At 38.0% G+C, this 16,498-nt stretch overlaps 2 protein-coding genes across 5 annotated transcripts in view; one reads left to right on the top strand and one right to left on the bottom strand.

Moving 5' to 3' along the window:
* Positions 1 to 4,969, top strand: part of LOC123768642 (KH domain-containing, RNA-binding, signal transduction-associated protein 3) — a 632,375-nt gene extending 627,406 nt beyond the window's left edge. For 3 of the 4 annotated variants that reach the window (XM_069316370.1, XM_069316371.1, XM_069316373.1), the window contains 2 exons: positions 3,613 to 3,665; positions 4,666 to 4,969. In XM_069316370.1, coding sequence (XP_069172471.1) covers positions 3,613 to 3,665; positions 4,666 to 4,740 — 128 coding nt within the window. In that variant the 3' untranslated portion in view covers positions 4,741 to 4,969. The remainder of the gene's footprint in view (positions 1 to 3,612; positions 3,666 to 4,665) is intronic. The other variant, XM_069316372.1, reaches the window with a different exon arrangement.
* A 3,052-nt stretch (positions 4,970 to 8,021) lies between these two features.
* The window catches only part of LOC138349524 (uncharacterized), a 29,839-nt gene continuing 21,362 nt past the window's right edge, over positions 8,022 to 16,498 (bottom strand). Inside the window, exons 4-5 of the mRNA XM_069316368.1 lie at positions 12,356 to 12,541; positions 8,022 to 9,378 (exon numbers count right to left, since the gene is read on the bottom strand). Of these exons, the coding sequence (XP_069172469.1) occupies positions 8,507 to 9,378; positions 12,356 to 12,541 (1,058 nt within the window). The 3' untranslated portion in view covers positions 8,022 to 8,506. The remainder of the gene's footprint in view (positions 9,379 to 12,355; positions 12,542 to 16,498) is intronic.

The raw sequence follows: 16,498 nt of genomic DNA on the forward strand, positions 1-16,498 counted from the left end.
AAATGCGAGATATCTATAGCAAAGTTAAAAACAGTATTACATCCTGTTTTACAAAAAAAAAATCTTTTTATATCACATTTTGTTTATGAAAACTAGCATTCACATCTATAACATTCCTAGCTATGATGTACGTCTTGATAATGTATTAAATACTCAAAAGACACGAGGATATACACACCGAGAGGTCAACCCTGATTCACGGTGTATATACACCGTGTTTTCTTTAGCCCTGGGCAAGACACAGTAATACAGAATACATACTGCTTGTTCAGTATCTTATTGCAGTGGCCTCAGTAATCCTCCAAATTAGGTCTTAACCCCACACAATAAACCATTATTTACATCAAAACACTCAGATTTATCCTTTCTCTGTCGTCGCGGCTTCTAACGCACAACTCTTTCATGTATTGGTGTTATTACTCTTCCAAATACATATGCAAGGCTAAATTTGCTTAGGATAGGCAATGTTAAGGAATAATAGATTTATCTAAGTTAGAATAACGTTCTAAATTAGTTCTAATTTAAATTAAAATATTGGCATGCATTTTAAACTGATTTAATTCAATAAATCTTTATGTAAATAAATATTAAATTTGAAAAAGTATTTTAAATCTCAAGGAAGTTCGTCGTATTTGACAACTCTTTTAATATCAATTTTATATATATATATATATATATATATATATATATATATATATATATATATATATATATATATATATATATGTTGCAGATATATGTTATATATAAGTACAATGGTTGCAGAAAAATCTAATCAAAGAACTGCATGCAGTGTCTCGCTTAACCATCAGCTGATTTGATCACATCCAGGTACGTGTTTCTATCTTCCTTTGTCCCAGAGTAGGCTGTGGTGAGCGTGCGGGGCCTGTCCCTTACTTCCCCCCTATCACACACACACACACACACACACACACACACACACACACACACACACACACAGTACACTATATGAATGGGAATTGCAAGAGGATAAGTGAATATCTGGGAGAAGTGCAGTGGAAAGAGCAACTAAGAGGAACAACACTGCAAAATATGATGGACGTAGTCAAGTGGAAATGCAAGGAGGCCGAATTATTTTTTTAATTAATGAGGGAAAGCGCCAAGCCATTACGATTTTATAGCACTATCAAAGGGTCAGGATAAGGATTTTTGATAGGACGGGGGGAAGGAGGGAATGGTGCCCAACCCCTTGGACGGTCGGGGAATGAACGCCAACCTGCAGGAAGCGAGACCGTCGCTCTACCATCCAGTCCAAGTGGCTGGGAGGCCGAAGAGAGTTTTATTCCAACAGTGAATGAAGAAAAGTACGAGGGAATATAAAAACCCATGGTTTAATAGACAGTGCCAGGAAGCAAAAATGAGAAGTAGGAGGGAATGGAGAAAATATTGAGGACAAAGGACATGACAATAAGATTAGATGCAACAGAGCTAGGAATGAATACATTAATATAAGGAGAGTATCGAAAATGAAATATGAACACGATATTACAATGAAAGTGAAACCAGCAACCTAAATTATTACATAGTCATATAAGAAGGAAAATGTCGGTGAACGACCAAGTGACAAGACTGAGAAAAACAAAAGAGGCATGTACAGAAAGCGACAAGGAAATCGGCGAGAATGTCAGTTTCCATGGAGTGTTCACAACCGAGCCTGAGCAGCTCCCATTGTTAGAAGAGGAGGTGACCCAAAATGGGAGACTAACAGCTATAGAGGTGACAGCAGAGGAGGTAATGAAACAGTTAACAACATTGCATGAAACTAAAGCAGTTGGACCAGACAAAGTATCACCGTGGATACTAAAAGAGGCAGCGCAGGCCCTCAGCGTGCCTCTGGCAAGAATCTATAATGAATCATTATAGACCCCCTGTAAATTACTTGAAAGAATAATCAGGTTATGACTGGCTTGAACCTAGAGAACATTAGGTATGTAAACACCAACATGGGTTCAGAGAAAGGAAATCATGCCTAACAAATCTTCTGGACTTTAATGATAAAGTATAAGAATAAGGCAGGATGGGCAGACTGCATATTCCTGGACAGCCAAAAAGCCTTTCACACAGTACCGCACAGGAGACTGCTATTCAAACTTGAGAGGCAAGCGGGAGTAAGCGGAAAAGCCCTTGCTTGGGTAAAGAGTTGCTAAACAGGCGGAGCCAGACACTAACAGTCAGGGGCGAGAAGTCAGACTGGCGAACTGTAACGAGTGGAGTACCTCAAGGATCGTTGCTGGGACCTGTTATATTAATAATATACGTGAACGACATGTCTACAGGAAACGAGTCCTATGAGTCGATGTTCGCGGATGACGCGAAATTAATGAGACGAGATGTGTTAGATGACGATTGTAAGATACTCCAAAAGGACTTGAACAAGCTGCAGAGATGGTCAGAGAAATATGGCTACTGGAGTTTAACACGAGAAAGTGTAAAGTTATGGAAATGGGACTAGATGACAGGAGACCAAAGGGTCAGTACACAATGAAGAAAAACTATCTGTGATGATTCGAGAAAAGTACTTGGGAATGGACGTAACAGCAAATCTAACTTCTGATGCACATATAAATCGGATAACGACAGCAGTGTACGCTACGCTAGCAAAAGTTAGAACGTCATTCAAACCCTAAATAAGGAGGCATTTGGAGCGCTTTACACTGCCTACGTGAGACCAGTCTTAGAGTATGCAGCCCATCATGCCATCATGGAGCCCCCCCCCCCCCCAACTCACCAGAAGGCATACGTTAAGAAACGGGAAAACGTTCAGAAATTTGAGACAAGGCTAGTCTCAGAGTTGCATGGGATGGGATATGAAGAGCGACTGAAGTAACTGAACCTGACGACGTTAGAAATAAGGATTGAGCAGGGAAATATGACAGCAGCATACAAAATACTTAGGGAGATTTACAGAGTGGAAAAATACGAAGAATTCACACGGAATACCAATAGGACAAGGGGACATGGGTTGAAGTTGGAAACTCAGATAAGTCACAGAGATGTTAGAAAGTTTTCTTTTAGCGTGAGAGTAGTGGGGAAATGGAAAGAACTAAAGAAACATATTGTGGAAGTAAACACTATTCATAGCTTTAAAACTAGGTATGATAGGGAAGTAGGAACAGGAATCATTGCTTTAAACAACCGAAGGCTGGAAAGGCGGGATCCAAGAGCCAACGCTCGATCCTGCAGGCACAAATAGGTGAGTACGCACACACACGCACGCACGCACGCGCGCGCACGCACACACACACACACACACACACACACACACACACACACACACACACACACACGTGTCCTGTGAGAGTGCAGGGAAGAGCCCTCAGTCATCCGTTTCCACACACCCACACACACACACGCGCACGCAAACACCTCAAGCACTCCAGACATTGCGATTGCCATTGTGGCTTTCCAGCTAAATCATCTCACAAGGTTGAGAGTAATGAATGGTGTGACTTTTATAAAGGGGAAGATAGTGATTATATATATTCTAAGAGGTGTTCGTGTTTGTTGAGTGTTTATGTTTGTTGAGTGTTTGTGTTTGCATGTGTGTGTTGAATGAAGATGGTCAATGAGGTAATTCAAGGTCCTTGTTAGGTCTGCCCAGCACGTCTCTCCCAGCATGTGTTAGAACAAAAAATCATCAACAGGTATGTATTTTATGATGTTTCGCCGTAAATCAGGAAGAAAAAACACAGCAATTTCGAACCTAAACTCATCTAAATGTATATATTTTGAAATACCCATTAACAAATTTTGAATGGAAGTTCAGTTAAAATTTCAGTATAAGGATTTTAAAACTCCTTTAAATCATATTAAATAAAGCGGCTTGTCTTTAATTTTATATATTTATAAAAAAAAAACATTTAAAAGCCTGCTTTGATAAACTGCAATTACTAAATATGTAAAGTTACTTCTTACCATTTTCTAACGTGATAAATTTCATTTTGTTATGAAACCATAGTGATAATTTGTCATATACATATTACAAACATAAATATCATTCAAAATGATTTTTTAAGTTTATAACTTAGAAATAAGAAGTGCTAAACAGGGCATCAGTTGCTTTTAAACCTTCATCTTGAACCAATTTAGTGCAAGTGTTACCCTGTCTCGACCTCCAGATAAATATTTTCAATTCCTAACATAAAGATAAGGTCATTTCACTCCCACGCCATGGGGAACACTGTAAGCTTTACTGAGATGGGTGAATCATATCATTAATTCCAATTAATGAACTAATTTTATTCTCCACAGGACGAAACACAAATGCGTAATCTAGTAACGTAATTAAATTATGACATATTATATATATATATATATATATATATATATATATATATATATATATATATATATATATATATATATATATATATATATATATATATATATATTGTTAATTTATTAATCTTCCATATAAAACACTGGTAACTGCTGTGCCAAGTATACATTATCTGACAACGGTGTTCAGATGCGTTGCCAGACAAAATATAATGTTTGTTACAACCCAACTCAGGCGAGTTCCATCATAGTCATCAGCCAGAGTGTCAAACCCTTCAACTGTGTCTAAATAAAACAAATATATCTAGTCTTCTAACAACATGTGTTCGGTATTAACCAATATATCAATCTCTGATAATGTTTCAGGATAGCCATGGTATAAACTGTGGTAAGGCAAGACGTTCTCTCAATACTGAGTTAGTGGTGTTCAAGACTACCTAGATGAAGGTGGTATAACAGGTTCACACACAGCTTTAAGAGACTATGAAACTCTGGCATCCTTACATTGGTTCGGAACTGCTGTAGTTTGTCCAATATGTTGTGCCATTTGTTTTCTCGCATACAGAAAATTCTACTCATAATATTTGCTTGTTTTTTAATTACCAATCATTCAGCATTATAGTAGGCAAGAGCTGTAACTGTGTCTTTGTAATAAATCTAAAATTCTGAATGAAATGTGTTTGTTTATCCTGAGTAACCCAAGGTAATTATTTATATATTTATAACAATTTGTAGCCGTATTATATAATAGGGAATAGGGTCTGATAGAGATTATATTATATATACATATATATACATATATATATACATATATATATATATTCGTATATCAATATATTTAAAATATTTAAGTATGTATTAGAAATACATAACGATAAATGTTCCATAAGACTTTAGGTCGTGAATGCCTATCAAAATCTTCTTGAACTACAAGTTAACTTGGGTAAATACAAGATGATGAATATATTTGTCCACAGGACTAAACTGTTGGACAGTGAGCCAGTGGACAGTGTTATATCCGGTGACACTCTAGTCCAGTAGAACTGCACACACATTACAGGAGCTGAACGCTGCAAGAAGCAGTGGAGCATTAATCAGAGTAAGGTCCTAACCTACCCTTGACTCCTCAAACTCAATATATAGGAACCGCTCTAGAGGTGACATACACGACCACTAAAAACAGATAATTTAATCAAAATCCGCTTATTTGACAAAATCTTATGATTACCAAATACATCCAAATTCTTTCAGGGGTATCCTAAAAAAAACAGTATCAAGAGTCACGTTACAGAATAAGAGTTACAGTAGGAATATTTAATGCCACGTCCTTCCAACTTCATAGAATATCATCACACAGTTGAGTACCTCAGGTCATGTTCATTTAAATACATATTTAAGAGGAGTCGACACAATGCTCGACTCCTCTGCGGCAGTTTGTAGACTTGACAAAGCAAGCTACTTATTGTAGATTGCTTTGTCGAGTCTTTTTTCATTCAGGTCCCCAGATGAACAAAAGTAAGCATCAGGTTCTTGCTACATAATCGCTCAACAAATCTGATATCCACTGTCCAAGTGACAAAATTCAATGTGGAATGCGATTATTTATTTTACGGAAAAATAATAGTAATTTGATATTATATATATCAAATTACATTCAGGAATAATGTGTGATTTGGATTGACTTAATGAATAACATGTAGCAACAGTTCAATGTGCTTGCGAGTGAAATACAAGATTGAAAGAGTAACGGTTGGGCAATATTTATTGCATTTGCTCCTAGTGATGGAAGAAGTGGGATATCTATGAGGAAGGATGTAACTTGGGGGGGGGGGTAATATAGAATAAAATCGTGGGGAATCCCAGGTGTAATCGAATAATTTCAAATTGATAGTCTAAATGGTAAAACGGGAATGGCCTATGATAATAGACAGTGGGAATGATATGAGTGGAAATAGTGTCCTAAGAATTACACCAATTTCTAGAAAGATTTTTGCAAGTAAATAGACATATGTCCAATTACACATATTATATAAATAAGAATGTACATCAGTGTGGTACCGGATATAATGAAAGTGTTCAAAAATCAGTATTCTTAAATATGCAGATAGTATGCAGGTAGTAAGTCACAAAAATATAGGTGAAAATTTGACACCTGAAACATGCATGTGATACGAGAAAAGGGAGAGGAATATGAGGAAGGTTAAACAAACAGCTCGGTCGATAGAGCTTCGACCTCACACGCATGGGGTCAACGGTTCGAATCTCCTACAGCCCAGGTGAATGGAATTAATCAAGAAAGTTGTCTAATCACTTATTGAAGTAAAACAGAACTGTCAGTTCACACCACACCAACTTCACCAGCCAATCCATGAAAATGTAAGATTATCCAGTCGTCCTCTATTGGTAAACACCTCACCTCGACCCATCCTATATCGGACATATAATATCTCTGCTATAAATTTTTATATATTTTCCCCCTAACTTAAAAAGATGTTTGGAGAGTGCTTCAGCGGAACCTGTCTCGTTCAAAGGCAAAATGTAAAATTTGAAGCATATTTAGGAGAGTTAATTTTCCAGTTTCTTTCCCAAGTAAAGAAAATAAAAAATATATATATAGAAGAGTCGGGCAAGCATTATTAGCCTAACACTCTTGGTCATATTGAATAACATGCACATTCATATTATACATACAAGAGATTTTAGATATATATAATTGTGTTGCTGTTCGCTGAATTATTAAAATACAGCTGTTTTTTTATTCTATTCTAAATTAGCATTCAGAAAAGTATCTCTGATAATATTTAAAAACTATATTACTATTTTTAAAAAATCACAAAAATCGTTGGGTATTAGTTATTACAATAATTTTTAAGGGTTGACAATGCTTCCATCTATTATTTATTTCAAAATCCTATCAAATATATTGTTTATATGATGATTAAGGATTTTGGCTAAATTCCAACAATTCAGCGAATAACCACATTATTGCTTATACCTCTAATCTCTTGTTCAAAACTTAGTGTCTCTGAGGCTGTCATATATCTGAAAATAAAGACAAATAGTGTACATTAATTATATATAACATGAGACGGCTAATACTGCAGAAAGTTTAATTTCATAACTTATAATTAAATTTGATCAATCAGAAAGATTTATTCAGCTTAAGACATAATATATAGCTATAGGTAATTTAAGCCTATTTGTAAAGTAATGCGAATTATGCGAGTATATTACATACTTATAACTTAAACATAAAATTAAATGGTAGCAAACCCCCAAATATTTTTCTTCAATAATATACAATATGCTGAATGTTCAGAAAAATCCAAGTACATTGAGTATAAAACAGTTTTAACTATTAATACACGAACATCTTAAACAACTGACCTTAGATAAGATTTATATGTTCAATAAGCAGCAAGAGACTCCACCTGCTACCTTAGCTCATACCACCTTGCTATGAAAAGATTATATTATATATATATATATATATATATATATATATATATATATATATATATATATATATATATATATATATATATATATGTCGTACCTAATAGCCAGAACGCACTTCTCAGCCTACTATTCAAGGCCCGATTTGCCTAATAAGCCAAGTTTTCATGAATTATTGTTTTTTCGTCTACCTAACCTACCTAACCTAACCTAACCTAGCTTTTTTTGGCTACCTAACCTAACCTTACCTATAAATATAGGTTAGGTTAGGTTAGGTAGGGTTGGTTAGGTTCGGTCATATATCTACGTTAATTTTAACTCCAATAAAAAAAAATTTACCTCATACATAGAGAAAAGGGTTGCTTTATCATTTCATAAGAAAAAAACTATAGTAAATATATTAATTCAGGAAAACTTGGCTTATTAGGCAAATCGGGCCTTGAATAGTAGGCTGAGAAGTGAGTTCTGGCTACTAGGTACGACATATATATATATATATATATATATATATATATATATATATACACACACACACATATACATATATCATTTTACAAATTCACTGCCACTGCACTTTTTCAAGAGGGGTATGATTCATGTGTTCAGAAAGCTTGCTAGTGTTCAAAGACAGCAGAGAAAAGCACTCTATACTTCATTCTAACACTGCTGACATATTTTTCTTATGCTGCTAACAAGTATTTTGGTTATAAGGTTCAAGGTATATGTACACTCCTTAGAGTTAAGAGAAATATCACTCGTGCAATAGATTATCAAAAGCGAACTTCATGTCACAAACGAAGGTGTGTAGCTCATCACACGGTCGTCCTATGAGCTCGTATTCCAGGGATTCCTTCTGCTGGAGCAGCATGCACTTCATCCGGGCCTTCTTGGCCCCTTTACTCTCATTTGTTTCTTGCGTCTCTAAGCCTCCACCACTTTCCGTGTCCCTAACTTCGTGTCCAAGAAGTGATCTTTCGTCACTTGAATTTCTAGGCTGTGTGCTCGCAGCGTCTAGATGAATATCTGCTAAGGTTCCCGAAACAGAGCGCTCATCCGGATTTGAATATTCTGGGAGGTTCTGATCATTCGAAGCCTCGACTGGGGGAACTGCAGAGTCCACTGATTCCTCAAGAAGGATAAAGTCAACGACTGAGGCATCTCGGATCATCTCTTCAAGACCCTGTCTTCCTGGAGAGTCACGAATGGCAAGCTTCAGGCTGCTCTGTTGAGGCTTCGAGAGTCGACGAGGGGCGCTTATTATTCCGCCATTTCTAACGAAATCCTCATTAAACATGGCCTCATCTAAAACTCTCGACCAGCTTCCTGCAGTTTCCCCTGCAGCTTGTACATTATCGCTATGGCCTTCGTCTAAAAGCATATTATCGGGAGGGCTCGACAACACAACTTGGTCCTGTACGAGTGCAATATCTCCTCTATTGTCTTCCAGGGAATGGCTGGAAGATCTTTGATTTATACTGGTGTCTTGAGTAACCCCAGAACTGTTCTTCTTATCCTCCTGGAAGCCGTTAGGAGACCCTTGCGACGCGACAATAGAATCAACGCTCGTCGTGTCGATGTCGTTTAGTGCGTAAGACGCACCCAGCCATAACGAGGGTCCACGAACTAGAAAAAACAAGAGAAAATGTAAGATATAATCATTTTCTATCTTCGCTAATGTTAAAAATGGATGAGCTAAGAGATCATAGAATTGTCGTAGAAACAGTATAACAATACGAGTCTACAATGTTGGCAAAGGGAAGGTTCAAAGTAAGCAGTAGTGGGTAGCACCCGTAGTCTCAGTAGTTTTAATATTAGCAGCTAAGTGTGGAAATAAGTGTATGGTGTAGTATAACTGCAATATAATAGAAGCATATATCATATCATAATTTTAATTGTTTAAAGATGATATATGTCCTAATATTTTTTTACACGCTATCTTACAAAATCCAACTGCATTGTTTCCTCTATTTTTGCATTATATATATATATATATATATATATATATATATATATATATATATATATATATATATATATACACAGATAGATAGACTTTAATATATAGTTTTCTCGTTTTAGCAGCAAACAATTTGCATACCAACAATAACAGAACACAAATTATTTGCGAAATGATTTAAAATTGTACTTTACAAATTATAGCGTTGAACTTTTAAATGTTTATATATTTTCAACAGTTAATTTTTATATATTTTCAATAGTAAAAAGCCATCATTATAACTTTCTGTAGAGCAATAAAACTAACGCTTGAGTGCTAAATGATGAAAATAATACTTTTTCTATGTCCACCTGTCTATTGTAAAATTAGGTTACCGCTCTAGCAAGTTGTAAACTACTGCTCTAGCATGATGTTAGAGCTAGTCCACAGCCTGTTAGAGCTAGCAGGCTCTAGCAGATTCTCATGCTCTGGCAATCTGTAAATCATTACTCAAGCAGACTGTGGACTACTGCTCTATTAGAATATGGATATCGTCCGAGTCCTTTTAATAAATAATCATTTCAATTCTATCAACTTAGTTTCTTATAAATATGATTAATATGAAACAAGCACGAAGTGACCATTCAGGAAAGCTTCACAGTTAAGTCTCGCTAAATGCATATAATAGTTTCATTTAAAATAATATTTCTTAAATATTTCATATTGTTCATGGATTTTTGTATGTTTAATGTGATTTATTTTAATAAATCTCGCTTTTTGAAAGAAGGAAGTACTCTGCCCCTTAGAAGCATCTTAATTCACCTAATGTCTCAATGGGAACAACCCATTTTTTTCCTTGATACTGCCTTAATTCTCAATCCTTTGGGCATTTTTTTCCGTTTGACTGGATCTACCTTAGGAATTTGCTGCTTGATTTCCCATGGGATGGCTATTGCTTCTCCTGGCATGACACAACTTTGCGTCCAAGAAGCACACTGATATTAACATTACTGAAAAAGAAGCTTACGTTCCATTTTCCTTTAATTCGTGAACATCCACCTCTGAACCATGGTTCTGTAAGCCGTGTTTTGAAGGCATTCAGCGACGGAATGAAGTCTTTAGATCCTACAGCTATTCTTTAGAATTCCGCGTTAAGAATCACTGTGTCCAAACTTTTAAATACAACTTTTTTAATTAAAAAAGTAGGCTTGTAAACTTTCATCTTCCAGCGCACACTCTGGCCTGATGCTAAAAATGATCTCAACTTGTTTGCGCCTGATTCTGACATCTGTGTAGCTGCCTCTGACAAAGCCATCTTCATTGAAACTCTTGTCTGATTCTAATTCAGACGATTCAAGGAGGCATTGTTCCAGAGTCATGCAATGGGCATTGTTCCCAGAGTCATGCAATAGGCATTGTTCCCAGAATCATGCAATGGGCATTGTTCCCAGAGTCATGCAATAGGCATTGTTCCCAGAGTCATGCAATAGGCATTGTTCCCAGAGTCATGCAATGGGCATTGTTCCCAGAGTCATGCGATGGGCATTGTACCCAGAGGCATGCAATGGGCATTGTACCCAGAGGCATGCATTGGGCATTGTTTCCGGATCCATATGACATACAATGGTTACAGATGTGCGTGACAGACAGGATTTCCAGAGGTGTGACGTATATTTCTTCCAGAGTTGTGTGACGGATATTGCTTCCAGAGTTGTGTGACGGATATTGCTTCCAGAGTTGTGTGACGGATATTGCTTCTAGAGGTTCGTGAAGTACATTAACTGTCTCATTCTCGTCTCTCCTCCCTTGCAAGTTTTCTCATCATTATGGCAAGTATTAATTAATTCTAGATTGCACTACAGATGAACCACACACAGTGGGCATTAACTTGAGGACCTGATTTAACTTCATAATACTGACATGGTAATGCAGTGTGGGGCAATTTCAGGTATCATAATTATTATTTTTCTGTATTACTCTTCAAAATTCCTGCAGACATAGCAGAAATAGAAAGATAAACATAATCAGACACAATACGGGGCAGATCCAGATTGAGACAGACACAGAATGACACAGAATGGTACAGATAAAGGTTGAAACAAATAAAGGCTGAAACAGATAAAGGCTGAAATAGATAAAGGCTGAAACAGAGATCGACCGTGGCAGATACAGACCGAACTAGACTCAGGCTGAAACAGACAAAGGCCGAGATAGACATAGAAATATGAACATACAATAATCAGAAACCGAAGTAAAGAAACAATAATTCAGTCATTCAAAGTGACATGGACCGAAACAGACTGAGACAGACATAGACCAAGACAGACAGACCGAGAAGCACACAGAGAGACAATGGTAGAGCCGAACAAGAAATCAGAGTACGCCTCTATCCATGTCTATTTCTCTGGACCCATTTCTGACTTCTTTCATCTGCTTCCCCCCCCTCTCCCGTTCTCCCTCTTTATCTCTCCACCTTTTTCTTGCCCCGTCTCCCTATCTCTCTTACACAATTAACTTATCTCAAGCCCATTATTACACCTAGCTTCTGAAGAATCATGACTCGCCATGATTCCTACCACTGTGCCTGCTTCACACACACTTGTCACTCACCTTGCGTGTTTCCCCCGGTTCTCTTACCCCATCTCCCTGAGGGCCAGGACTCACCGAACGCCTGGTGGAGGAAGGTCTTGAGAGGCACCAGGTCCTGAGGGGCGGCCAGGTCTCCTCCCAGCTCTTGACAACGGCGGTGTGCAGACGTCCAGTTGAGCTGCAGACCGAGAGGGAAGTAGAGGCATTGTTCCCCTACTCTCTCGGCCACCATGCCCAGTCCCACCTCCGGGCATGAAGGTGCTGCAAGGGAGATAGATGAGCCTCAGGTACTTCTGGTTAATACTGAGTAAGGTATAAGTGTGTACTTTCTGAGAGAAAAACGCGATTTACATGTTGTGAGTGATGGTTTAAAACGCTCTTCTGACACGACGGTCGTGCGTGAGTCATGGCTGTTTACATCTGGTGACTTTTAAGATATATGCAAGCTTTGTTTATACATTGATTTATTGTGTGTTAATGGCGCTGTTTAGGGAGAGCTTACGGTTCAGACAACACTCAGGCCACAATTGATTTATCATCAACTTTTCGTAGCATTGTTACATAAGTCTACACACACACACACACACACACACAATTAGGTGAGTATACACAGCCTAAAGACCAAACCAGACCAGACCAGAGACTGGCTGACCAAAGAGCTCAACCCTCGCAAGCACAACTAGGTGAGTACACACCGATGGAATGCATTAGGCAGTGATGTGGTGGAGACTGACTCCATACACAGTTTCAAATGTAGATATGATAGAGCCCAATAGGCTCGGGAATCTGAACACCAGTTGATTGACAGTTGAGAGGCGGGACCAAAGAGCCAGAGCTCAACCCATGCAAGCACAACTAAGCGAGTACACTCACACACAAATGCAAACAACGCAGGCATGCTGTAAATTGTGCTTCTCCGTGATGCTTTGATGCGAGATGCGACGTAAGAACTGGTGTCACATGTTTTAAAAAGATATACTCTTTATAGAATTAGAAACTTTCTACGTACCAGCTTACACAAGTTGTTATTACAACGAATAGACTAAGGAGGTGTACAGCCGTGTAAATTGTATTTACATTTTTGTACATAAAAGGAACAACATTTAGTTTGTAAACTGAATAGTGATATAAATTGGTGAAACAATGTGTAGTTTACATTAGCGTAGCGAGACAGATATTGACAAAACATGTCATAAAATAAGGATAATGAGAAACCAATTTGGCAGAACACTAAAATAAAGTAATTATACCAAGAAGTCAAAGAAACTTGCGCACCATAATCACGTTATATTAACATATTTTAAGGCTGTCCTGGATCAAAATCTCTCTGAATCAACAGCTCATGTTGACCAGACCTCACACTAGAAAGTGAAGGGATGACTTTCGTCCCTTCACTTTCTAGTGTGTGGTTTGGTCAACATATTTCAGCCACGTTATTGTGACTCCTCGTCTACAACAGCTCATGTAACATAGATTTTATTTCAACTGGACTTAAAATGCTTATTGGTAAGCCATTTCTTTGTGGCAGTCATTCTTTCCTAATTCCCAGATATTCAGCTGTATGTCTTCCTGCTTTCTCTACGACCAGTTGTTTTAGTCTGACTTAAAGATCTGCTACACAATTACATACATTACTCATTCTTAAATAGTTTACTTGATTGTTTAGAATATAAACAATCAAGTTTATGTTCCTGGAAAAGTTGGAATTCACAATGACGAGAGAATGAGGGGGAAAATATAGCTGGATGGGTGATTCCCGTTAGACAATCGGATACCATTCGTTAGTAAATTATTTAAAGTGTAGGAATGGTTATCTTATGCTGTATTGTTAGTTATCTGGGTTGATGCCTACCAACCCTTTCAAAATAAATATTATAGTGATGAAGACGACAATAATGATGATTACAATGTTGACATTAATAGGGATGGTTATCTTCTTTAGAGGTTATCTCACGATGATTTCTGGGCTTAGCGTCCCCTCGGCCCGGTCTTTGACCAAGCCTGCTGTTTGTTACACAACCCCAGGAAGCAACCCATAGCAGCTGTCTAACTCCCAGGTACCTATTTACTGCTAGATAACCGGGACATCAGTTTGAAAGAAACTCTGCCCATTTGTTTCCGCCTCCACCGGGGATTGAACCCGGAACCTTAGGACTACGAATCCCGAATGCTGTCCACTCAGCTGTCAGCCCCCCCCCCCCTGTAATGGTGGTTACAGTGATGATGTCTACATGGAAAGATAAATAAAAATCACTACTCATTTTTTATTCACTATGTTCGAAATTCTTGCACACAAGAGTTTTTGAATCTTTTCGAAGAGTAGTTAAGTCTCTTATATACTTCTTAGGAAGATTACCGAAGTTAAAAATTAATCCCTTTAAGTTATGAATAATCTTATTAACTAACCTAAAGTGCCTCCCGCAAGTAACAGATTCAGCAGGTTTCACATGTTGTCCTTCCTCGAGCACATGTTGTCTTGCCTCGAGCACATGTCTTGCCTCGAGCACATGTTGTCTTGCCTCGAGCACATGTTGTCTTGCCTCGAGCACATGTCTTGCCTCGAGCACATGTTGTCTTGCCTCGAGCACATGTTGTCTTGCCTCGAGCACATGTTGTCTTGCCTCGAGCACATGTCTTGCCTCGAGCACATGTCTTGCCTCGAGCACATGTTGTTCTACCTCGAGCACATGTTGTTCTACCTCGAGCACATGTTGTCCTACCTCGAGCACATGTTGTCCTACCTCGAGCACATGTTGTCCTACCTCGAGCACATGTTGTTCTACCTCAAGCACATGTTGTTCTACCTCAAGCACATGTTGTTCTACCTCAAGCACATGTTTTCCTACCGCCTGCACATATTAGCTCGTTCACACCAGTCAATACATGTTCATAAACGTAATCACTCTTTGACAAGCGATACACTCTGAACAGGTTTTCCCTAACCAGAAGCTGACAAAACTAAGCCACCTATCTTCCCTATCATCGGCTCAACTCGGCCTCTAACCTGATACGTCATATTTTTTAAGGAATTATTTTATATCTTCAAAATGCTACATATTTGTACAAATTACAGCACCATAATACCGATTTTTTTCAGTATATATATATATATATATATATATATATATATATATATATATATATATATATATATATATAATATATATATCGGTACCCGGAAGACGTGGAGAAGGAGGCAGGAGATCTAAGTGGAGAAAAACGGACAATATATTCGACAGATCCTGATTGGGACGTCCGAAATATTTCAAAGGCGTAGCCAACATCTCTTGATATTTTAACTTGTTCGGTGTGAAAACCAGGCAAATCACGTGGTTCGGGTATAACAATTCATACCGATATTTTGTCTGGTTAAATACCGTGCATTATTCTCGTTTAATGTTACAAGTATCGTTCGCTAATACTATGGATTACCATCGGTATGAACAACGGATTACCTTCGGTATAAACCATGGATTAGCTTCGGTGTAAACTGTGGCTTATTCTCGAGTTATACCACCCTTCTAGATATCGTTCCACCTTCCTTTCCGCCAGATATCGTTCCACCTTTCTTTCCGCCAGATATCGTTCAAATATCTCAGTCGGGTATCGTTCACCACTGCCACTCCTGCAGGTATTGTTCAGCCTGGTTCTCAGCTGTATTCCTCACTTTGTATCGCAGCCTCTCTCACATACACCGCTACTCCCATGGCAGGTGGATGAGTAAAGCCCAAAATGTTACCCCGCGCGATTCTCCTTGTGCTCAATCTGCATACTAGACTCCCGCGTCTTCCATCAAAGCTCTGTATAAACACCCAATATTCACAAAGACATTCTCCTTCGTGTTATCTGTAGCTCCCACTTCGCAGGCTTATATTGCCTGCATTATAATTTTTTACGCAAACACAAATGGTCTACTAAGGCATGAAAACATTTTGCGGGAATAGCAAGAGGTAGATCATTTGTTATTTTTTTTCATTAAGAGACCTAGAATAACATTGGCAAAACTGGCGTTATTGCTGTTTTATTTAACGAATTACTTCTATCAGTCTCATGCGTTGACGTCGGTTAGAAGCCTGACACACAATAGTGTGTGTATTAATAGACCAATCACTATGACTACAGCAGGCTTGACTGTGATTGTGGTCATCCCACATTTGAATTCAGTACTAGTGGTCAGGCTAAGTGGATGGGGAAAAAGACAGTGAATAACTCTCTCTC

Source organism: Procambarus clarkii, chromosome 83 (assembly GCF_040958095.1).
Source record: "Procambarus clarkii isolate CNS0578487 chromosome 83, FALCON_Pclarkii_2.0, whole genome shotgun sequence".
Taxonomy (NCBI): Eukaryota; Metazoa; Arthropoda; class Malacostraca; order Decapoda; family Cambaridae; genus Procambarus; species Procambarus clarkii.